Here is a 25,772-nt window from a genome sequence, read left to right as displayed (position 1 = left end):
AAAGATTTAGTTCACCTTGGTTGTTACTGCTTTAACTTGAAAGAAAATCCAACCTCTAAGTGTACAATATGGAACCATGAATGATGATTTTAATCCACAGAGGACAAAGAGTATAAAGAAAGGCCAGTGCTTTCCCAAACGGAAGACCCAAATTAAACATCTTTTGTTTCTAAGAGTCTAACAATCATTTAGTCATTGTTTGTGGTAAAGTAAATTTCTTACACATTGTCCAATCCGATCCCTCCACTTCTGACGTTCTTGTGCTGTACACTGAAACAGCATGTCCAAGATTACCATTCCAAAGCTGTACATATCAGCCTTCTGCAAGGAGGAAGCACACAAATTGCTGCATTAATCCCCTTCTGTCCTTTCATTTTAAGGCTCAATGAAGCAAGAATGTCAATACCAAGCATCAGCATATGATAAAATTATTCTACAAGGCAAGTCATTTAGTCCTGACAGCGAAAGCATACGATCAAAGTGCAATGAGCTTCATACTTGCCAAGGTCATGCAGGGCCAACCCAACCAGATTTGGTGATGTTGGCCTAACTAATTATGCAGAGCAAGCTCTCGATCCAGCATAGGCTGGCCAGCAACAGAAAATTACTGTTAGAGAGCAGTGTAATGAGGCATCATTTGTGAAAATTCTGATGGATAATAGACAAAGGCAGCCAATTGGAGCACAGATAATAGGGTCACAGCTGCAGTCATCAAAAGATTGGAACAATTTAGAAACCTTGGTGCTAATCTTAAGATAACATGTCCAGCAGGAAACTGGCAGGATCATATCAGCTGTCCATTTCACAACCACCTGAATATTCTTCCCAATAAAATGGATGGAGTGTAAGATCAGGTGGGGTGTAAAACGGGTTGCCAATTCAATCATGTCAGTTTCCTGCCTGGCGGGCCAGCTTAAAATTACCCCCTTCCCTGCCTAATCAAAACCTTTCGAACATACGAATTAGGAGAAGTAGGCCATTCGGCCCTTCGAGCCTGCTCTGCCATTCAATAAGATCATGGCTGATCTGTTTGTGTCTCAAATTCCACACTCCCATCTACCCCTGATAACCTGTGATTCCCTTGCCTAACAAGAATCTATCTATCCCCGCCTTAAAAATATTCAATGACCCTGCCTCCACCACCTTCTGAGGCAGAGAGTTCCAAAGTCGCACAACCCTTTGAGAGAAAAAATTGCTCCTCATCTCTGCCCTAAAAGGACAACCCCTAATTTTAATAACAGTGCCCCCTAGTTCTGGACTCCCCACAAGAGGAAACATCCTATCCACGTCCACCTTGTCAAGATCATTCAGGATCTTATAAACTTCAATCAAGTCTCCCCTCACTCTTCAAAACGCCAGTGAAAACAAGCCCAGTCTGTCCAACCTTTCCTCAGAAAACAGCCCTCTCATTCCAGGTATAAATCTAGTAAACCTCCTCTGAAGCAACTCCAAAACATTCACATCTTTCCTTAAATTAGGAGACCAAAACTGCACACAGTATTCAAGATGTGGTCTCACCAATGCCCTGTATAACTGAAGCATAACATCCTTACTTTTATTTTCAATTCCTCTCATAATAAAGGATAGCATTCCATCAGCCTCCTTTATTACTTGTTGTACCTGCGTACTAACTTTTTGTGACTCATGCACTAGAACACCTAGATCCCTCTGCGCCTCGGAGTTCTGCAGTCGTTCTCCGTTTAAGTAATACTCTGCTTTTTTATTCTTCCTGCCAAAGTGAACAACTTCACATTTTCCCATATTATACTCCATCTGCCAGAACTCACCAAGGAGAAAGAATTAAGTTTTTTAAATTGAACGTCCATTTCAGTCCCCGTTATGACATTTGCAAAGGAACATGTCTATGAAACAATGCAGATGGAGTGTACACTTAGAAAGTATATACCGAGTCATATATGGCCTTGTGCTGGCTTGTTCTGACTTCTGGAGCTAGGTATCCATATGTTCCAATGTTCGCTGTGAGTTTCTCACTGTCTAAAAAGAAAGCAACGTTATTAAGGATTGCATTTAGGCAGACTTGGTTCTGGGGAAAACATGCAAATGATACAAGTTTTGATTGTATGGCATCTAAAATACCTTTTAAATAGGAACATATTGAGCGTGATCAATGAATCATGACGCGCATAGCTTTTTGATCCAAGCGTTTCAAATTTTATATTGTTTGTGAAAAATATACTACATGAGAAAATAATATTTTTATCTATATTAACACAATAAAATGTGACAATTTTATACTGAATTAGTAGACTTTCCTCTTATATGTTGCATGCAATTGATTTTTACCTCTGAATGCACAGGCATGCCTAATACATCAGATTTCACATGATTCATCAAAGGTAAGTTTCTACAAATTAAGTCTGTATCTTCTGGTGCAAACACATAATCTAATCCATGACTACACATTTCCAAGGTCTTTCTTTGCATGCAATCTCTGGAAGCTGGTTATTTTGGCAAACAAATGAACAGCAGCAGAATTTACACAACACCTGCACTCAGCTCCATTTGTACATCCATTTTGTTCTTATAGGTGAAAGCTTTGTGTTCTGTGCATCCCTGAAATGTAGATCACAGTGCATACTAATCAACACTTCTGTCCTTGCACAAAGAAAATAGCACTGAAATAAGCAAGCTTTTCTTTCACTCAACTTCACTTATACTCTCCAAACCTTTGCTTCGTCATAGATTGAACAGCTCAATGCTAAAGGTTTTCTTGATTAAACTGTACTATTGATTAAATTGTACTATTTAGTGGATGGACCCTGATCTAAAGGACTCAAAACACTGCAGACTGTGGAGTGCGATGCCTCAATAATACCACAGCACCAGTGCAACACTGATTATATTCTTAACAAGGATAAAAGCGCACTGTCCTAGTTATATTGTTTAACCGCATTATTGTTTAATGAGGGAATGCAGCGTTCTATTGATTATTGGCCTCCAACTGCTCTTACTCAAAGCAGCTGAAGACAGCACTTTTTAATCAGCAAAAGATGAACCACAGGATAAAAGGTATCTCAGTTTTGTTAAATTTGGGTTCCAAAAAGTATACAATGGGGCTGCACAATTGTTGCAGTTCCGCTCCAACCAATGTGATTCACGATCACCTTTCTAACAGCTTGTACAAGAGATGCCAAACATTGTATCGATGAGGGTTGGTGATGTTATATTGTACGCCTTGCATCACTGCAATGCAGGAAACCAAGACCTGCAGTATAACAAGGACATAAATAAAATACAGTTCAATAAAGATGTTTATGGTTCAAGGGCTGTTAGTCAGAGTCATAGAGAGATACAGCACTGAAACAGGCCCTTCGGCCCACTGAATCTATGCTGACCAACAACCACCCATTTATACTAATTCTACGTTAATCCCATATTCCCTACCACATCCCCACCATTCTCCTATCACCTACCTACACAAGGGGCAATTTACAACGGCCAATTTACCTATCAACCTGCAAGTCTTTAGCTGTGGGAGGAAACCGGAGCACCCGGCGGAAACCCACACAGTGTCAGAGAGAACTTGCAAATTTCACACAGGCAGTACGCAGAACCGAACCCAGGTCACTGGAGCTGTGAGGCTGCGGTGCTAACCACTGCGCCACTGTTACTCTTAATTAAAATAGCACCATGTGCTGGAAGGGTTTCACAATTTCTAATAAAACACAACAGTATAGTTTCACCCTATGAAAGTCAAGTCAAATGAGTGGAAAACGTAAACCTTCTTAAATATACAAATACGCCAAGACACATTACCTGAGATGTACAGAATCTGGATAAACCAAAATCTCCAATTTTCACACTTCCATCTTGGTCAATAAATATGTTTCCAGGCTTCAGGTCTCGATGTATTATACCCTTTTGAAATAAGAAAATATCTGTTCTGTTCAATCCACAAAATACTTCTGAAACCACTATATATTTGACCATTGGACTCTCACGCTATCACAACTCCAACAGAATTTTAAAAATGAAGACTGTCATTAGGTACTTAATTGCATCTTTATATACATTGGGAATGAAAGGATGTGGAACTTTCACAGCCTCAGAACATTTTAAATTACTTCACAAACAACACAGTATGTTTGTAGCATAGTCAGTGTTTTTAATGTAGGCAAATGCAGCAGCCATTTTGCACACAGCAAGATCCCCAAACAGCAATGAAATAAATGACTAGATAATCTATACTGGTCGTGTTGGTTGCTGTATGCATGATAGCCACAACATTGGCAGAACTCCCCTGCACTTCTTTGAATCATGCCATGGGATCTTTAGCATCCACTCAAGAGGGCAATCTGGGTCGCTGTTACTGTCTTACCCAAAGGATGGCATCTCCAACAGTGCCGCAATCCCTCAGCACTGCACTGGAGTGTCAGCCTAAATTAGTCTCCGGAGTGAAGCTCCAAACTCAAGACCTTCTATCTCAGAGGCAAGAGTGCTACCATCAAGCCAAGGCAGACACGAAAACTGGCTATATTGGGATTGATATTTCATTGTGTAGTGCAGAAGCACACAGCATTCCATTATAGCAAGATACCAACGCAGCATATAACAAGAATACAGAGGAGGAACATCATTCAGCCCATCTTAACTCATCCTTCCAGAAAGACTTCAATAAACTGCCATCACTGCATCCAATTATTTTGTTGATGATTCCAAGGTTTTTGCCTTCACTTTCTACACAGAAATCCATCCCATGTGTTGATAACTTGGAGATGTGAAGAGGAACTGCCGTAATTTGCTCTGTTAACTGGTACGAATCCATGTCCCATTGTCCTACACTCATGTTCTAGTTTGAAGTGATTTTATGGATCTACCTTCATCTTCTTACACAGCCTACTCAAAGTTGCTTAATTCAAATTATATAATTCATAACTTTGAAGCATCAAAATACCACTTCAATGTGTTATTCATATTGCTTCCTCTAAATTACTGAAAAATTAATTTTGCACCAAAAATCTTTGAATCATCAGAAACAGATTGCATACCTCTCAGGTCACTTCCACTTACCAAGCAATATCTACCCAACAATAATGTGCTCATCAATGACCAGATGGGTTGGCCAGAATCACTCTGCTCCTGACCTCATTATAGATTTAATGCAGGCATGAAGGCAAGAGTTGAATGTCACAGTAGCTGCCCTCAATGTCAAAGTGGTATTTGCCCGAGCATGGCACCAAGGAGCCCTAGCAAAACTAAGGACACTTGGCTGGATTTATACCTTTCACAGAGGAAGATGATTGTTGCTACTGGAGGATCACCACCACTCTCCAAGTGCTGGAGTTCCTCAGGGCAGTGCCTTTGGCCTAACCAACCTGCTTCGGTCATAATGTCAGGAGTGGAGCTGTTGCTGATGATTTCAGTGTTCAGTTCCATTCACAACTTCCCCAATGGTGCAGCAACCCATGCCAAAGCACAATACGGCCTGAATAACATCCAAACTGGGCTGATAAGCAGCAGGCAACATTTGCGTGACATAAGTCCCAGGCAGAGACCACTCTTACAACAAAAGTCCCACCTGCCTCAGACCTTCAATGGCACTACTATGTATTACAAATGAAAATAAGGGAATTTAGACTTGTTGAACAATTACTTTGTGCCAGTCTTCACATTAAAGGAAGAGGGTAATAGACCCTACACTCCAGCAAAACTGACAATGAGTTAAGGATTGCAACTCACTAAAGTTAGTGTAAGCAAAAGACCTGCATCAGAAAAAATAATGCCACTACTGACTGACAAATCTACAGGACCTGATGGTTTCCACCAAAGGTTTTAAAGGAAGTAGGTAAGGAAATTGGAGATGCTTTAGCCATAATCTGTCAATGTCCTCTCATTCAAGAATTCTCCCTTTAGATTAGAAAATTGCAAGTGTAACTCCATTATTTAAGAAAGGTGAGAGAGCAAAATCAGGAACTTGTTGACCGATTAGTCTAAGATCTGTTGTCAAGAAGTGATTGGAATCTCACTTAGAGATCTGTGAGCTGATCAGAGAGAACCAACATGGATTTAGAAACAGTAGGTCATGTCGAACAAATCTAACTGATTTTTTGAGGTAATAACTAAAGTTATTATTATTATTACAGGGGAATGTCTATGGATGTAGTTTATTTGGGCCTTCATAAGAGTCTGTTAGCTAAAATTAAAGCTCATGGAATTGAAGGAAAATTATTGACACAGTTAGGACAATGGTTAGACAATAGAAGACAGAGCAGGGATAATGGGTATGTACTCACATTGGAAGGAAGTGGCTCATGGTGTACCATAAGGATCCGTCCTGGGCCCTCAGCTATTCAATATATTTTATGACATGGATAACACTATAGAGAACCATATATCCAAGTTTGCTGATGACACAAAGATTGGTGGCATAGTTGTCAACTATATATCACTTGTATTTAATTATATGCAGGTGGAAGACATTAACTGTGGTTTCACTTGAGCACATATAAAGGCCAGAAGTTAACACCACGCAGCTCCCCCCAATCCCGGAGCGGGCTAAGAGGCGGGAGGTACGTAAAATAGAGTGGGAGGCGAGGGGTGCTGTGTCCGTTGCCTAAGCACCCCAGCTGCTATTTTACCAGCGGCGGGGGAGGTGGCAAACGGCCCGCCCGACCTTAGATAATTGCTACTTAAGGGCCTCGTCCCACCGCAGACCGGCACTTCAGCACCTGAGGAGGCTGCCTAGTAATACACGATGGCGTGTTTAAGGGCTGCGGGGGGTGCCCTCCTGATTGGGCACCCTGTGCCCCATGGAGGGCACCCCCCTGGCAGCATGGGTCAGCCCTGCTAAAACAACCCCCCACCCTACACTCCAATTACCACCCCCCATCTCAACAGCTCCTAGCTGATTGTCCCCGTCGAGGCCTAATCCCCACTTACCTTTTTGGGGACTGACATCCATGGTCCTCTTCTTGGCTGGGTGCAGTTTCAGCAGTGGCCACCCCTCCCAGTGGCGCCTTTGGGACTGAAGAGCTGCCAGCCCTCTGATTGGCCAGCAGCTCATGGAGACGGGACCTCTTGTCTCAGAGGAGCGGAAGGCACGACTGAAGCCAATTAAGGGCCTAAGCCACACAAAATAGCAGCGTGGCTTGCAGGGCCAGCAGAGGCTGGCTGGCCCTCGGCTTTCCAGCCAGTGGGTGGGCCACCACCTCACCATTAAATTGCGGCCAAAGAGACACTTACTGAAACTGTGGTGTGGTTCATTTAGGAGGTGTATGCTTGTAATATTTCTCTCTGAAAATAAATGTCAGACAAAGTAAACATCGACTCCAGTACCTCCTTTCATCTTGGCTTGATCCAAACGCAGTAAGTAGTGTAGACAGATACATAAAATTACAAAAAGATCACTAAAATGTAATGGTCAGGTACAAAAAATAATCAAATAGGCTAATGTAATGTTAGCCTTTATATTTAGAGGGATAGAATATAAAGGGGAGGAAGTTTTGCTACTGCTGTACCAAGCCCAGGTCAGACCACATCTGGAGTACTGTGTAGCATTGTGGGTACTGCACTTTTACTTCAAAAAAGACTGCTCTTCCCCGCCATCATTCATCATTAGCTACCTCTGAATGAATTCTGTCAAAGATGTTCTGCAACCATTTGCCACAAGTGTGTGAGAAAGGCCTTAAGAGTAACTCCTTTCTACCGCTCTTGAAAAAGAGCTCTCTCTGTATGCCTGGAACATTGCCAGGGAATTGTTAACAGGAATCCACAGCTACCAGTCCCTATCACAACATTTTAAAATACCATGTTAACGTGGTTTACAGTATAATAAACCAAAGTACCTGACTGTGGATGTATTTCAATCCTTGGAGCATCTCCTTAATGATCTTCAAACAGGATTTGGAGTTGACGCATATGTGGCAATGATTTTCTATCCATTTTTCAAGTGTCATCTTGCAAAAATCCATCTGAATTAGGCAACAAGGAAAAAAAAAATCAGAAAAAACCAAAATCATATTTTCATTTTAATTCATAGATGGAATAACTTTCACAAATTCTGTTTACATATAAAATATCAGGGCAGAAATTACATTGTGGAAACTAATAAAGGAACAGATGTACCAGAAAGTCTTTCGCCAACATAGTCTTGCAAGTTCCTCCACAAAGCCTTACGCAAACACAGAAAATCCAGAGAAACACAAGGTTCATTTTGTTGCTCCTTACCTTAATGAAAAGAAACTGAAGCTTCTTCAAATGTTCTTGCTTGTCAAAGCGCTTTAGAGAATTCTGGTAGAATAAGACAGGGACTCACTAACCATGAAAGAAATCCCTTGGACATTATGCAGTGCAAGTGTTTGATATGCAATACAACAAATGGGAACACAGTCATCCATGTTCCCCGCCTCAAAACAGTTCAAAAGATCAACCAATACTTGTATCAGAATTAATGGCACTTTGGTTGGTTGAAAATTTCCATTTCTTTGTAAAATGTCATCAAAACATCCCCCAGATCATTTTTCTGAACACTTGTTGAAGGATGATACTAAAATGTGGTATAAAAATGGTGTTGTAATGAGTTTGCAAACTAAAGAACATCACACTTAACCAGCTTAATTTTACAAGACCAAATTTCCTATTGCTTATGCAAATCAACCTACTTAATTAAACATAGTGTTCCCATGCACAAGTTGGCCAAGAAATGTAGCGAAATCTTTGATTCTCAAATCACAGGAATTCTTCCATTCATTTCACATTTCCCGGTTTATTTTCTATTCAGTTACTTGGCCAAATGCACAGCTTGTAATGATTCAATGAAGGATTAGCAATGTCAGACAGAGTTCTCGCACATTTCAATTGAGGTAAATTAATCAAGTACCCCACTTAATGGTATAATACTCAACAATGTCAATGTGATGTGATGTGATTAACTTGCTACAATATTCCCCATCCAATTTTGCTTATTCATTCTAATGCTCCATTCTACGGTTGCCAACAGCCCTCTGGTACTTTGTCTAAGTGACTATTCTTCATTGTGAGTCTGAGTATCAAGTGCCAAAAGGCTAATTGACTGGCAGAACAATGTCATCCAGGCTTGGTCCTGTTCTCATATGCAATCCTTAAATCTACACTTTCTGGCAGGGACCTCTCCACAGTGATCATAAACTGAAGTTCTCACTTCCTATCGTGGAGTTACTGGGATTAGTAGAGTGTCTCTGTTGCTTCTATGTTAGAGGACAGCTAACTCAACACAAGTCAGGGAAGGACCTAAAATTTTGAATTATACAGCATAGAAGGAGGCCATTCAGTCCATCATGCCTGTGCTGGCTTTTCAAAGAGCTGTGCAATTAGTTATACTACCCTGCTCATTCCCCACAGTCCTGCAAATGTTTCCCCTTCGAGTATTTATCCAATTCCGTTTTGAAATTTACTTTGAATCTGTTTCCTTTCTAGTAGTGCATTCCAGATCATAACAACTCTCTGTATAAAAACAATTCTCCTGATTTCCCCCATAGTTGTTTTGCCATTTATCTTAAATCTGTGCTCTTTAGTTATCGGCCCAACTGCTAATGGAACAGTTTCTTCCAATGTAGGCTATTAAAAAACCCTTTGTCATTTTGAAAACTATTAAATCTTTGCTCTAAGGCGCTTCTTTAGTTTCTCCACATAACTGAAGTCCTTCATCCCTGGCACCATTCCAGTAAATCTCTTCTACACCCTCATCACGACCTTGTCCTCCTTCCTAAATTGCAGTACCCAGAATTAGACACAATACTCCAGCTGAGACCTAAGTTCTGTAACTTTCTGAACTGTATGGTTCATACCACATATTTACTGCTGAAACCATTCAAATGCTTTTAGAAAAGGGGTTAAATTTTCTACGCTGTTCACAATCACTAGAGACTGCAGAATTTGGGTGCAGCACTTACTGTACATGCCTGAACTTCACATGACAATTCGGCCACAGTGCTCCCCAACTCTGATCTCTTAGCAACACCGGCTGGATGTTTGCATTTTGTAACTGAAGATATGGATGATTGGTCATCTGCATCAGCATCAGCATCTGAGAAAGGAGTTTGATTTTCAAATAGTCAGTGTGTATCACAAATTGATAAAAGATGAGCGGGCATCAAGACATTTTAGTCCACTGCTGCATTACAGCAAACAGCAGTAACTATGGGTGAGTTTCAACTCACTCAAAACCCACTCACTTGCACAAAGATAAAACTGGGCCCTATAACTCTAACATTTCAGGTTGAGTACCTTTCAAAAGAACCTTTGCCGATCCCGTGAGTAGAGAGCACAGATCAGGAGCAGCCCATAGTATTTTCTTAGGAGTTCAGAGGAGCACACCTCCTTCTCCTGGCTCCACAAAAACAAAGGAAATAGAGGTTTAAAGACCTCTGGTTAGGGCTCACCACTCACTAAAAAGGCACCAAGAATGGAGGGCACATGCTCTGCCTTTTCGTACTTCTGAATTGAACTTAAATTTGCATATTCAAAACAGAAATTGCTGAAAGTGCTGGTAGCCCACTTATAGATCCACTTGAAAACTGCATCAGACAATCCTTGGGCACCTAAAGGCTGGTTGAGGTCTTCCCTCATTTTCCTCTATTCATCCCTCCCCCATTTTTCAGTTGAAAAACAGGGGGCGGCTGTTGTAATTCCCCCCAGCTCCACAGAGATCAAAGGTTTTCAGCCTCAGGTCAATGAGGCTTAGGTGAAGAGAAGCTTTGGTATTATTCTAATTTTAAAAACTCAGGTCCCAAGTAATTTATCTTATCTTAAAGAGACACACACACACATTCCAAATTTCAAGAATGCCCTACAAAAGACCTGTGAAAAAGTTGCAGTTATGCAGATATAACACTAACAAAAATGGTTTCACGCAATTCTCAATAAACTATGAGTTTGAGGTCTAACGTTCTGTTTTTCTGTGTGGTTGATGAAGACAGCAATGTTGCAATCATCCATCATAAGCATTTTTCCACAAGTACTAGATTTACAATACTTCAGAATCAATCTATGTGTTATTTTTGAGTACAAATTCAACCTGCAATTTTTATGGTACCGTATTCAATGACACACTGGCAGTGATTAGTGGGAAATTAATTATTTCTTTTGTTGTTCTTCCATTCAAATGAACACAAATGCATTGCTGAACATCTGTATTTATACAGCGTGTTTCATGAGCTCGAGCCATCCCATGCATTTCACAACTAATTAATTATTTTTGCAGTGTAGTCAATGTTGCAACGTAGGAACTGCAGCAACCAATTTGCACACAGCAAGGTGCCACAAACAGTAATGTGATAATGACCAATCTGTTTTGGTGATGTTGCCTGAGGGATAAATGTTGACCATGACACCGAGGAAAGCTCCCCTGCTCTTCTTTGAATAGTGCCATGGGACCTTCTGTGTCCACCTGAGATGGCACACACGGCTTTGGTGTAACATCTCAACTACATGACGAAGGAAATCATTCCAAGAATTAAAGACAGGCAATAAATACAACGGCACTGACCTTGGGATTCATTTGGGTTGCTGTCTGTCCACTCCACAGAGATGTCACACGGTGGAGGTGCTGTTGCAAGGATGGCATCATATGAGCTGTCACAAGGATCAAATTGATCTTGTTCTATCTGTTCAACATTCACAGGGTTCTCCAGTTCCTCAATCCAAGCGTCGTGATACTGCACAATGTTCCTGTGGTTTAGTTTTGAAAGAATCTTCACCTCGGTCAGAAAGGCACTTTCAGCACACGTCTTGCTGTGTGGAAGCTGGATGCACTTCACTGCGTAGGCTTTCTCCTCAAGACTACGGAATACCTAAGAAAAAAAAATTTAATTTCTGGAGATTAAATACAGAATGACAGATATTTGGGAGAAATTAGAAGGCACCGATCTAGTACAGGAGGTCAGATGATGCCAAAAATTGCCTGTAGCTGTCATATGAACCCAAGCTCATTGGCTTGAAATCATTCCAGTGCACATGTGGGGCTGAATTGGTGGTGGGCCTAGTAAATGGCGCCATTCTCGTCCATCACATGGGTGCCCACCCCACCACGATTATATGGCGGGTGCCCATTTTGCATACTGGAGGCACGGGTGCCCCCCAATTACGTATATATTAATGATTTGGACTTAAATGTGGGAGACATGATTGGGAAATTTGCTGATGACACAAAATTTGGCCGTGTAGTTGTTAGTGAAGAGGATAGTCGTAGATATCAATGGTTTGGTTGAGTGGCCGGAAAAGTGGCAAATGGAATTCAATCCAGATAAGTTTGAGGCAATGCATATGGGGAGGGAAAATAAAGTGAGGAATTACACAATAAACAGGAGGATATTAAGAGGGGTAGAAGAAGTGAGAGACCTTGGAGTGCATGTTCACAGGTCCCTGAAGGTGGCAGGACAGGGAGATAGATTGTTGAAGAAGGCATATGGAATGCTTTCCTTTATTGGCCGAGGTATAGAATTCAAAAGCAAGAATGTAATGCTGGAACTGTATAAAACGCTGGTTAGGCCGCAGCTGGAGTACTGCGTATAGTTCTGGTCACCACATTACAGAAAAGACATAATTGCTCTGGAGAGAGTACAGAGGAGATTTACAAGAATGTTGGCAGGGCTTGAAAGTTGCAGCTATGAGGAGAGATTGGATAGGCTAGGGTTGTTTTCCTTAGAACAGAGGAGACTGAGGGGAGAATTAATTGAGATGTACAAATTTATGAGGGGCCTAGATGGAGTAGACAGGAAGGACCTGTTTCCCCTAGCACAGAGGTCAATTACCAGGGTGCACAGATTTAAGGTGATTGGTACAAGGATTAGAGGGGACATGAGGAAAAACGTTTTCACCCAGAGGGTGGTGGATGTCTGGAATTCACTGCCAGGAATGGTGGTGAAGGCAGAAACCCTCAATTCTTTTAAAAGGTACCTGGACATGCACCTGAAGTTCTGTAACCGGCAAGGCTATGGACCAGGTGCTGGAAGGTGGGATTAGATTGGGCGGCTTGTTTTTTCGGCTGGCACAGACATGACAGGTTGAATGGCCTCCTGCTGTGCCGTAATTTTTCTATGGTTCTATGGTTCTACATGGTGAGGGCAGGAGGAGATTAATTGATTACAGCATCAGATTACTCCAGAGCAGGTGCTACACCATATTTAAAGGTCTGCCAGCCCTGCATTAACTCCTGTCCTGGATACATTGTCAGCTTGGTGCAGCCAACAACTTTGTATTGGGTCCTGTATCCCCCTCCCCACAACCCCCCCCACCCCCCCCGCCAAGGGGGGCAGATGACGATGGCTGAGCAAAGGCTGAACAGGGTGGCCCCATGGTTCAGTGATGCCTCCCTGCAGATTCTCCTCCATGTTGCAAAGGAAAGGTGAAAGGTTTTCTTCCCCGTGGTGGCAAGGAGAGATCCTCCCGCCTGAGGCAAGCAAGCTTGGGTGAATATCGCAGAAGAGGTCAGCAGCTGTGGGGTCACCCAGCACAACTGGATCAAGTGCAGGAAGAGGGTCAATGGCCTACTGTGTTCACCCAAGGTGAGTGCTCCATACCAGTAGCCTCCTTGAGGACTGCATGCTACTACGCGGGAGGCTGCGCAACTTGGGAAGGGTGCCAGCGACGCGGCGTTTCCTGAGTGCCTAGCGTTCTGTCTCATCCTGATAGATGCATGGATATCTCTCAGCCACAGGCCACTTCCTTCATAGCTCACCCAACATAACTCCCATGACAGTGAGTGTCAGCATGAGAGACATCAGATTCCCCAGAGCTGAACTGTCATGTTGATTTCTGCACCATTCTCTACCATCTCCACCATCTCCATCCTTCCTCTTGCAGGACAAGAGGGCCCATTATAGGAGGGGGATGTCCCAGACAGACATAGGGATCCAAATGTACATTCACTGACCTCCGCCAAGGAAGAGACCTTGGAGTTGGCGGGCACCCCGGTCAGCCGCTCATTAGCCGTTGGGGAGATTGGAGTCCCTGTGCAAGAGAGTGAGGATTGTCTCCTGTTGGCATGCATATCAGTGTTGGAGACCAACATAATGCTTGGTAGGCATCAGGAGAACAGCACAGCCTAACCCACATATGTTTGTGTTCTCTCATGCTGGTAGCCATTTGTGGGGGTCCACAACTACTGGGGGACAACCTTCCACCTCTGAGGAAGACAACTCAGAGGATGCACTGTCCCATGGCCCTCTTGCACCCTCCAACAACACAAATACTTTCACCTCAGTGGGTACCTGCTCGACTTTAGAATCAGGGTCACTAGCTGGTGAGAGCACCACATACGTGTGCAAGAAGCTGAGACAGCCGAGGCCTATGATAGTTGGAAGACTGTGGCTGACCAGGCCCATGCTGAGCCCCAAGATGATGATAGGCCTCTGGTGTTGACAGCACAGGGAATGCTGGAGTTGCAGAGAGGGATAGAGCGAAATCTGGCAGAGATGCCAGAGGCCATGCTCAGCCATGAGTGGACGATGGAGGAGTCCATCCATGCCATGAATGCTGCCATGTCTCAGGCAGGTGAGCTCATGGCTTCCTCCATCAAGAGCTTGGTGATCCTCATGGAGAGACAGATCCCACAGATGCACGCAGACCTGCACACCATCGCCTTGGCCATGAGCTCACGTGGCAGTGGTAAGGCGAGAGAAAGAACAGGAGCCCAGATGATTCTTCAGCTCCTGGTTCTTCTCTGGTGAGCAGGGAGCTCAAGAAAACCTTAAAAGGGAGAGGAGAGGCTGACAGCCACATTTGGGGGCTCCCCTCAAAGTGTGGTACCCGGCTCCTCAGTCCCTCCGCCAGTGAGCCCAGCTCCAGAAGCTGCAACGCCTGAGGACAGTCGTGCATCAATCCAGGATCTCCCCAGTCATCCAGGGCCTTCCAGGCCTCAAGTAGCCAGAGAACACCCGACAAAGTCATCCCAGGCCAAGGGACAGCCTGACCAGCAGCCTGCCTCCAGCCCAGCTTCTGCCACCGGGATCACACAGTGTAACGGCACCCGTAAAAAAAAATCCTTTGTTCAAAACTTTCGGCTACATTTTCTGAAAGCCATGTGCCATTATGCCTTAATTGTGAAATGTAGAACTCACCCTTCCCCCTCAGGGCAATGCCAATGTGAACACAGCCCTCATTAACATGCCAATGTGATGATAACCTTTGTTAACAAATGAGCACTAGTGCACATTCGCATGCAAGACAAGGACCACAAATGGAAAGGACACAACAGAGCTGAGGCATTAAGGTGAGCCTTTATTTCATGCTCTGTGAATGGACACCAGGATGGCTGCAAATGAGTGTTTGTGAGGTTCTCGCTTGACTGCTTTGCGCGTAGCTCTACCTATCTGGCCTCCTGCCTTAGTACATGAGGTTGTGCAAATTCTGTCAGCGTAGTCGCTCATGGACCTCAGATCCCAGCCTATATGATGGTCCAATCTCTGTTCCAGCTGCGTGATCACACAGACCCATCATACAGCTGTTTGTCTATGACATACCCACCCCTCATCCCCATCCCCCCAAACGCACATTTTGAGCCCATGCAGAGCCCCTGCCACCCCGGACCCCTTTGCAGAGCCTGGAGCAACCCCGGTCCCTCTTGCAGAGCCCCCGCTACCCCAGACCCCTTTGCAGAGCCTGGAGCAACCCCGGACCCTCTTGCAGAGCCCCTGCCACCAGGACCCCTTTGCAGAGCCTGGAGCAACCCCGGACCCTCTTGCAGAGCCCCCGCTACCCCTGACCCCTTTGCAGAGCCTGGAGCAACCCCGGACCCTCTTGCAGAACCCCTGCTACCCCAGACCCCTTTGCAGAGACTGCAGCAACGCGCTCCCACAACGGCCTCCAAACCTTCCTCTACCCCTAATCTGCAGTGCTCAAGGCTGCCTACCCATCGTGTCAATGTGCCCTCTTGCCTTTGTGCTGCCAGCTTTCACTGGTCGTTAAACTGTGCTGCCTGCCATTCATAGAATCAGTCATTGATCATGAAATCACTTATAATGATATTTAGATATATTTAAAGCAGCATCTCAGCAATTCAAAATAGGCTCCCATCGCGTCGCAGCAAGAGTGCCACCATTGAGCTTTCCTGCCACTGACAAAATCCGGAACTAACATCAAGATGCCGGGTTTCAGGGCGGATGGCAGAATGGCAATTTGCTTGCCATCCCCGCCCATCCCCCCACTCCCCACCACCATTCCCACCCTCGACGGCCTACAAGAAGAAAGCAAAGCTGCTATTCATACTGTTAACTTTAAGCCATAGTTTTATTCATTTTGAGGTTTTTTTTGTGGCTGTCTATGCAGATGCCAAAAGCAAAGCCACTCCTTATTTGTGATGTGCAATGATGGTCACTTCGAAGCACAGGCAAATTTAAGCTCATTGCTGCAAACGTTTTGAGAATTTACTGTTAATTATTGGGAAATCCTATCAGCAGTACAGGACCTATGATAACATGTAGAATGGAGACATTGGCAGCCAGAAATTTTGATCTAAGTAGATGACATCATTCAAGAGCGACAAACCCATTGATCAAGTTGTGAATGGTATCAAATGTCACAAAGCAGCGGGTTCTTATGTGCTAATTATTGTTTATACCCGTCTATCTGTTAGAAAGGGAAGAGAGAGAACAACTGGAATCAGAAAAAGAGAAAAAGAATGTGCGACTTTCTGCAATATTATTGCTGCAATTTTCAAAAAAAAGTGCTACAACTTCAAAGTGACCATTATTGCACATCACACATAAAAGGCCTCGCTTTTGGCATTGTCAGCCTTGGTTTTCCATTGTGAATTAGAAGGTCGTGGGCTCAGGTCCTGCTCCACAGACTTGAGCATGTAATCTATGATGATACTTCAGTGCAGCACTAAGGGAGTGCTATTCACCCTGACTTTATTCATTACACCTAGTTTGTTTAATACCTATTCACAATGTTGTCATTTGAGAATATCCCTCCTCCAAAATTAAACATGTACATGTAGAATCATAGAAAGTTTAAGGCACAGAAAGAGGCCACTTGCACCAACGTGTGTGTGCCGGCCAAGAAACGATCCACCTATTCTAATCCCACCTAACAGCATTTGGTCCGTAGCCCTGAAGCTTACGACACTTGAGGTGCATATCCAGACTCCTTTTAAATGAGTTGAGGGTTTCTGCCTCAACTATCCTTTCAGGCAGTGAATTCCCGACCATTACCACCCTCTGGGTGAAAAAGCTTTTCCTCATCTCCCTTCTAATTTTACTACCAATCACTTTAAATCTATGCCCCCTCGTCACTGACCTCTCTGCTAAGGTGAATAGACCCTTCACCTCCACTCTATCCAGGTTCCTCAAAATTTTGTACATTTCAATCAGATCTCCCCTCAGCCTTCTCTGTTCCAAGGAGAACAACCCCAGCCTATCCAATCTTTCCTTATAGCTGCATTTTTCCAGTCTTGGCAACATCGTCGGAAATCTCCTCTGTACCCTCTCTGGTGCAATTACATCCTTTCTGTAATGAGGTGACCAGAATTGCACACAGTACTCAAGTTGTGGCCTAACCAATGCGTTATACAGTTCCAGCATAACCTCCCTGCTCTTGTATTCTATACCTCAGCTAATAAAGGAAAGGATTCCATATGCCTTCTTAACCACCTTATCAACCTGTCCTGCTACCTTCAGAGATCTGTGGACATTCACTCCAAGGTCCCTTACTTCCTCTACACTTCTCATTTTTCCATTAATCGTGTATTCCTTTTCCTTGTTTGACCTCCCAAAATGCATCACCTCACATTTCTCCAAGTTGAAATTCATTTGCCACTTTTCTGCCCATCTGACCAGACCATCAATATCTTCCTGCAGCCTACAGCTATCCTCCTTGCTATCTACCACACGGCCAATCTTTGTGTCACCTGCAAACTTCTTGATCATGCCCCTAACAGTTACGTCCAAATCGTTAATATATACCACAAAAAGCAGTAGACCCACTGGAAACAGCCCTCCAGTCACTAAACACCCATCAATAATTACCCTTTGTTTCCTGCCACTGAGCCAATTTTGTATCCACCGTGCTGCATTTCCCTGGATCCCATAGGATTTTATTTTTTTAACCAGTCTACCTTGTCAAAAGCCTTGCTAAAATCCATGTAGACCACATCAACTGCACTACCCTCATTTATCTTCCTTGTTACTTCTTCAAAAAATTCAATCAAGTTGGTCAAACAAGATCTTCCCTAAACAAATCCCTTGACTACCCTTGATTAACCTGTTCATTTCTAAGTGACATTTTATCCTGTCTCTCAGAATAGATTTCAATAATTAGCCCACTACTGAGGTTAGACTGACTGGCCTGTAATTATTTGGTCTATCCTTCGCTCTCTTTTTAAACAGAGGTACAATGTTAGCAGTTCTCCAATCCTCTGGCACCACACCTATATCCAGTGAGGACTGGAAAATGATGGTCAGACCTTCTACTATTTTCTCTCTTGCTTCTTTTTACAGACTAGGGTACATTTCATCTGGCCCTGGTGATTTATCAACTTTCAAGGATGCTAATCCCACTAATACTTCCTCTCTCCCTATGCTTATCACATCCAATACTTCATACTCCTCCTCCTTAACTAAAATATCTGCATCATCCCCCGCTTTTGAGAAGACAGGCGCAAAAAGTATTCATTAAGAACCATACCAACATCTTCCGCCCCTACACATAGGCTACCTTTCTGGTCTGTTCTGGGCCCTACTCTCTCCTTAGTTATCCTTTTACTCTGAATGTATTGATAAAACATCTTTGGGTTCACCTTGATTTTTCTTGCCAATATTCTTTCATACCCTCTCTTTGCTTTCCTAGTTTCCTTTTTGATTTCACCCCTCCACTTTCTATAATCCTCTCGGCTTTCTGTAGTATTGAGTTCTCGGTGTCAGACATAAGCTTTCCTTTTCTGCCTTGTCTTACCCTGTAAGCTTCTTGACATCTATGGGGCTCTAGATTTGGCCGTCTCACCCTTTTTCTTTGTGGGAACATGTTTACTCTGAACCCCTTGAATCTTCCCTTTGAATGCCTCCCACTGTTCTGACACTGATTTACCTTCAAGTAGCTTTCCACTTTTGCTAAATCACTCCTCAGTTTAGTAAAATTGGCCTTTCCCCAATTGAGAACTCTAACTCCTGTTCTATCTCTGTCCTTTTCCATAATGATGTTAAAACTGACTGAATTATCATCACTACCACCAAAATGCTCTCCCACTGCCACTCCTTTCACCTGCCCATCTTCATTTCCTAAAACTAAGTCTAAAACTGTACCCTCTCTTGTTGGACTTGCTACATACTGGCCAAAAAGGTTCTCCTGAATGCACCTCAAGAATTCTGCTCCCTCTATTTCTTTCACACTAAAACTATCCCAGATGATATTGGGGTAGTTAAAATCCCCTACTATTACTGCCCTATTGTTCTTGCACTTCTCAGAGATTTGCCTACATATCTGCTCTTCTATCTCCCTCTGACTTTTTGGGAGTCTATAGTACACTTCCAGCAGTATGATTGCCCCTTTTTTGTTCCTTAGCTCAATCCATATGGCCTTATTTGATGAACCTTTGATGTATTAAAAAATGAGCTCACACAACAACAGATTAGTCACATCTTGCTTTGTATTTCAATAAAACAAATCTTACTTGTGATTTAAAAGAAATTGTCAGGGCTGGAAGCACTTTTGCAAAAGCTTACAGTTTACAATAAATATATCCCAGCTAGACAAGTACGTTATACAGTCCCAACAAAGGTAAAGAAATACTGATTAGAAACTATACAAATTTTAAGCATAATCTCCCAAAAACATTGCAATGTCTACAATGGATTAAAATGTAACTCAGATTCATAGTTTTCAAAAGAGGGAGGAAAAAAAATGACAGTTAAAGTAGTGTCTGAAAGCTGAGGGAATATTAGGTAAGAGACTGAGATTACCCAAATAAGGACAGAAAATGCTGGAAATACTCAGCAGGTCTGGCAGCCTTTGTGGAGAAAGAAACAGAGTTAACGTTTCAGGTCAATGACCTTTCATCAGAACTGAGAAAAGCTAGAAATGTAATAGGTTTTAAGCAGGTGAAATGGGGGGGGGGGGGTGCGGAGAAAGAACAAAGGGGAAAGTCTGTGATCGGGTGGAAGACAGGAGAGATTAAATGACAAAAGAGTTCGTTGTGCAGAGCCAAAGGGAGCAGTGATGGGGTAAGAAAAGAAACAAATAAACAAAAGATGTGCCTAAAGCAGATGTGAATGGCAGAATGATGAACTGCTGCCGTCCAAAAGCAAAAACAAGAGAAAAACAAAGGTAAGAAACATGCAAAGAAAAGGAGACCAAATGGGGGCACAGATTACTGTCTGAAATTGTTCAACTCAATATTGGGTCCAGAATGCTGTAAAGTGCCTAATCGAAAGATGAGTTGTTGTTCTTCGAGCTTACATTGAGCTTCATTGGAACGCTACAGTAGGCCGAGGACAGAGAGGTCAGCAAGGTGGAGAATTAAAATGAGGGCGGCGCAGTGGTTAGCACTGCAGCCTCACAGCTCCAGTGACCCGGGTTCAGTTCTGGGTACTGCCTGTGCGGAGTTTGCAAGTTCTCCCTGTGACTGCATGGGTTTCCGCCGGGTGCTCCGGTTTCCTCCCACAGCCAAGGACTTGCAGGTTGATAGGTAAATTGCCAATGTGAACTGCCCCTAGCGGTGGTAGGGGATGTGGTAGAGAATATGGGATTAATGTAGGATTAGTATAAAATGGGTGATTGTTGGTTGGCACAGACTCGGTGGGCTGAAGGGCCTGTTTCAGTGCTGTATCTCTGTATGACTCTATGACAGGAACCGGCAGCTCGGGGTTGTGCTTGCGGACTGAATGGAGAAATGGTCACCCAATCTGCATTTGGTCTCCACAATGTAGGGCAGATTGCATTGTGAGCAGCGAATACAGTATACTAAATTGAATGAACACGTAAATCACTGTTTCACCTGGAAGGAGTGTTTGGAGCCTTGGATGGTGAGAAGGTGCTGCATCTCCTGTACCTACATGGAAAGGTGCCATGGAAAGAGGAGGGGCTGTTGGGGCTGATTGAGGAGTGGATCAGGGTGTCGTGGAGGGAATGGTCCCTTCAGAATGCTGAAAGAGGAGGGGAAGATGCATTTGGTGGCAGCGTCATGCGGGAGGTGTGATTGACAGGTCTCTCAACCGTGTCCATTCCGTTTCCCACACTTCTCCTCTCATCCTTTCTCCTCCCTCCCAGAACTAAGATAGCGTTCTCCTTCCACCCCCACCAGCCTCCGCATACAATTGATCATCCGCCACCTTTCTTAATAAAATAACTTCACCTACCTTATATACAATGCTGAATCCGCCTTGGCCGATGCATTCAATATCTGTATACCCTTTTTGCTGCAAGACTTTTCTTACTTTGTCTAATATATTCTCCGTGCGCCACATCATGTGAACCTTTACAAGAGATATGTAAAGTTCTTAGTGATAAAAGCTGTAACAATCACAGTTTATTAAGCATGTTCATTTAAGCATTTTATAACTGCAACATTGTTGCACGTCAGAAATGGCAAGCTTTGGTTTCTTCAAAATGATTTGCCAAAGACGTGCCCTCAGTAATAGAAATATCAGTTTCCTTTTGGTTAGCATACCCAGTTGCATTATTCCTCATGGTTACTACATTCTGAACAATAGACAGATATCCTGACAGCCTTCCTGACAACCTTTCCTGCCTTTTGTGCCCTCTGTCATAATTGTTCTGTCCTTTCTCCATTTCATCAATACTACAACGTTACTGCCTTACTGAACCGTTCTTTTCTCCAAATACATCAGCCTACACACTTCCTCCTTTCTGCTTCGTCGCTATAATGAAATTAAGATTGAGCTCACCATTCCTTTATTCAAAGTCAACCTTTTCCAAACGGTCAAAATTGTGTCACTCCTTCATTCAGTCTTCCTACAATCCACAAGATTTTAAAGCTTTGATATCACCTTGCACTAAACCTTAAATTTATCTTTAGACTTCGTATGATCTAACATTAGACCTGAATTTACCTCATCTTTGCTCCTGCCATTTCCAAACGTGGGCCGGAATTTTACACCCCCCCAGGAGTAGGCTGGAGGTTGGGGGGGGGAGTGGGGGGGGGAGCTGGGTGCTTAAAATCAAGTGGGAGGTGGGGGGCGCATACCGCTCACCATCCCCAAGCCAATTGAGGCGAATTAATTGCCACTTAAGAGCCTCGTTCTGCCACCGCTGGTATACTAGCAGCAGCTGGGCACTGTGTCAGCTGAGGAGGCTGCCCGGTAATACCAGGTGGCATCATTGCAGGCTGGGTGGGGGGGATGGTGGTTCCTCGGATCAGGCCACCCCCGCTGGAGTACCTCCCCCACCCTCTTCATGGACCCCCACTTCCCTCACCAGAGCCCTGCCGATTGTCCCTGGCGAGGCCCAAAACCCCATTCACCTCTTTCGGGGCCAGAGTCCCTCTTGCTCTTCTGGCTGGGTGCAGTCCCAGCAGTGACCACCGCTCCCAGTGATGCTGCTGGGACTGACATGCTGCCAGCCCTCTGATTGGCCAGCAGCTCTTAGAGGCGGGACTTGCTGCCTCAGAGGGCGGTAGTGCCGACTGAGGCCAATTTAGGGCCGGAGACATGCAAAGGTGCTGCGTGGCTTCCAAGCCCAAGGGAGGTGGACTCATCACTGACTTTTAAGCTGGTGGGCAGGGCCTCCACCACAGCATAACATTCCACCCTTGGTGTTGTTCTGCACTTTGGGCCTTCGCCTTCCCTCTTGGTTTTCATAATTAAATATAAGGTTCAGCTGCCTGTGATGAAACAATATTTACTGTGGGTGTGTAATACAAAGGGGCACTGTTGTACACAGGAAAGCAAAACAATAACTAATTGAAGAAAGGAATGGGAGGCCTTCACAGTGGAGGACCCAATATCAGTACTGCGCACTTTTAGGGTAGGCACAGTGTAGCCAGCTACAAAGTGAAGCTGCCTCAACTCTGCCTTAAGAGTTAACCTGTCGTTAACATTCTGATTCGTTAACTCCGTTTCTCTCTCTACAGATACTTCCTGACCCGCTGAGTGTTTCCAGCATTTTGTGTTTTTCTGTCTGCCTTAAGAATGTCCTTTTGCCCGATCTCTTAAGAGTACCTTTGGTGCACTGGTAGAAATTTCCACACCACTTCAGGTGCTAAACTAAGATGATGGGTTCCAACACATCACACAACTGACTGGCCAAAAAAACATTCAAGCTCTGTCAGTCATACTAAATTTTTTTTTGGATTTCCAAAAGACTGATGACCTCTGATATACTGTCCCTCTCATAGCTATCATAAGTAATTTATGATCTGATTGTACAATGATAAAGACATTGATTTCACATCTGCAGGCTGCAATCCCAGAACCATCTGTCATCAGGACTCTTGTCACCATTTCACTGAAGTTTTTCCCAGAATTCCTAGCCCAGGTAAATTGCAGATGAAAGTTGTCACCCAGGTTAATAGGGCTGTTAAGAAGGCATATGGTGTGTTAGCTTTTATTAGTAGGGGGATCGAGTTTCGGAGCCACAAGGTCATGCTGCAGCTGTACAAAACTCTGGTGCGGCCGCACCTGGAGTATTGCGTGCAGTTCTGGTCACCGCATTATAGGAAGGATGTGGAAGCTTTGGAAAGGGTGCAGAGGAGATTTACTAGGATGTTGCCTGATATGGAGGGAAGGTCTTACGAGGAAAGGCTGAGGGACTTGAGGTTGTTTTCGTTAGAGAGGAGGAGGAGAGGTGACTTAATAGAGACATATAAGATAATCAGAGGGTTAGATAGGGTGGATAGTGAGAGTCTTTTTCCTCGGATGGTGATGGCAAACACGAGGGGACATAGCTTTAAGTTGAGGGGTGATAGATATAGGACAGATGTCAGAGGTAGTTTCTTTACTCAGAGAGTAGTAGGGGCGTGGAACGCCTTGCCTGCAACAGTAGTAGACTCGCCAACTTTAAGGGCATTTAAGTTGTCATTGGATAGACATATGGATGAAAATGGAATAGTGTAGGTCAGATGGTTTCACAGGTCGGCGCAACATCGAGGGCCGAAGGGCCTGTATTGCGCTGTAATGTTCTATGTTCTATTACAGATGGTAACCAAGTGTGAAATACATGTTATTTCCTTTACCTCACATTCCAACATTAGGAAAATTTCAAAGATAAAGGTCTGGTTTTTGCAATATTAACTGTCAGCGTTTGCCGTCATTACTCCTCTGAAATTGACAACTACTTCTGGAGTCCGCACATGCACTGCTAAATGCAGAAATCCAGCAGCTGCAGTCAGTGATTTTACACTTCTCCACATGGAGTGTTGTTGAAGTCCCTGCAGACGATTGTCAAGTAGAGCACACTGAACTGATGAGAACTTACCCTGTTGCACTATTAGTTTCACTGTAAAAACCCTTAAAAAAGTTTGAATGTTGTATGAGGTGTAACTGGGTTTTTAATGGCATACTAAGTCCATAATTACTGCTGAAAACAAAACATTCTTGCCCCGAGAAACTAATTTTATATTTGTGGAATATCAAATTTCTCCATTTTGATAAAAAATATTCCACGGATTTTAAATTTTTTTCTTATAGTTTACGATATTTCATCTTCTATCTTAATCACATGTGTATGTCCCAGTCATTTATTTTACTCTCTGTGAAATGATAATCAAAAAGTGAAGGATAATCAGTGCATTTTACTTCCTGGTTTGCTGTCTGCGAGAATTCTTCAATGTGATTGGATACTTACCCTGCTTGATGACAGCTGGATGCCTGGAGATCCCCTTGACTTGGCGCCAGATTTAAACTGATACTGGGAAAGTGGAAATCCACGCCACAGAGCTCGCTGGATCTTTGTGGACAGCTTTCTTCGAGATCAGTTGTGAATAGCGTCGTTTCGCTGCTGACCGCAAAATCCAGCTCAAAGATTCAGACAAATGCTGAAGATGCTGTTCGTTGTCTTCAGAAGCTCTGGTCGTTCTCAATCTCTTTGTTTGTTTTGTTCAGGCCAGTATACTAAGCAATATGCTCAAAAGCAAAGTACTGCAGATGCTGGAAATCTGAAAATGCTGATAGTTTTAGGCCTTTGATCGGAAACATTAACTCTGTTTCTCTCTTCACAGATGCTGCCTGACTTGCTGAGTGTTTCCCAACATGTTTTTACTTGTAAAATTTCGGTGAATCTGAGAAATGAGCCTGTGTTGGAAGGTCTGATTATTCTGAAGAGTAGTGTGGCTCCACCTTCGAACAACACAAAGAGCTTCCTGTTGCTGCTACATCCGCCCCATCACTTACAGGGCCGCACAAAGGGTGCAGGGCTTTACCAGCTGATGCTGATGCTGACTGTGGTCCAGCGCCGCTAAAATTATTTATTTACAGCCCAGCTGTGCAGAGGATAATAATACCGGAAGCAAAACAGTTGAAGTAACTACAACTTCGAATCGTTCGTGGTATTTTTAGAGCAAGACGGTGGCGGCCCCTTAAAAGGCCCGCTTTGCCTTTTCCTCTGGTCAGCAGCAGAGACCGGGCTTGCGATTGCCAGTTCCGCCCCGGGGATGATTGACAGCTCCGGCCCGGGGATGATTGACAGTTCTGAGCACGAGACCAGTGCCCGGGGAAAGTCACAGGGAAACTTGGAACGCGCGCGCCCGTGCAGCAACAGAACAGCTTGGGAAAGCTATAGGCATTTCCCGGTCATTAAAATGTTGGCCTCTTCATGTTATAATAAGTGAAATTTAACCCATGTATAGAACATTTAATGGCAAAGTTTCTGTAGCAATATGCTAAAAG

The 25,772-nt window shown here is 43.7% G+C and overlaps 1 protein-coding gene across 2 annotated transcripts in view; it reads right to left on the bottom strand.

Annotated features, from left to right (window-relative positions):
• The window catches only part of LOC137372573 (eIF-2-alpha kinase GCN2-like), a 71,762-nt gene extending 46,244 nt beyond the window's left edge, over window positions 1-25,518 (bottom strand). For both annotated transcript variants that reach the window (XM_068036508.1, XM_068036509.1), the window contains exons 1-10: window positions 24,733-25,518; window positions 21,288-21,404; window positions 11,486-11,789; window positions 9,891-10,024; window positions 8,188-8,250; window positions 7,806-7,931; window positions 3,778-3,879; window positions 2,508-2,574; window positions 1,907-1,995; window positions 223-321 (exon numbers count right to left, since the gene is read on the bottom strand). In XM_068036508.1, coding sequence (XP_067892609.1) covers window positions 223-321; window positions 1,907-1,995; window positions 2,508-2,574; window positions 3,778-3,879; window positions 7,806-7,931; window positions 8,188-8,250; window positions 9,891-10,024; window positions 11,486-11,789; window positions 21,288-21,398 — 1,095 coding nt within the window. In that variant the 5' untranslated portion in view covers window positions 21,399-21,404; window positions 24,733-25,518. The remainder of the gene's footprint in view (window positions 1-222; window positions 322-1,906; window positions 1,996-2,507; window positions 2,575-3,777; window positions 3,880-7,805; window positions 7,932-8,187; window positions 8,251-9,890; window positions 10,025-11,485; window positions 11,790-21,287; window positions 21,405-24,732) is intronic.
• Window positions 25,519-25,772: the final 254 nt, after the last annotated feature.

The sequence above is a fragment of the Heterodontus francisci genome, chromosome 8, assembly GCF_036365525.1.
Source record: "Heterodontus francisci isolate sHetFra1 chromosome 8, sHetFra1.hap1, whole genome shotgun sequence".
In the NCBI taxonomy this organism is placed as follows: domain Eukaryota; kingdom Metazoa; phylum Chordata; class Chondrichthyes; order Heterodontiformes; family Heterodontidae; genus Heterodontus; species Heterodontus francisci.
This window is presented reverse-complemented; position numbering and strand designations above follow the sequence as displayed.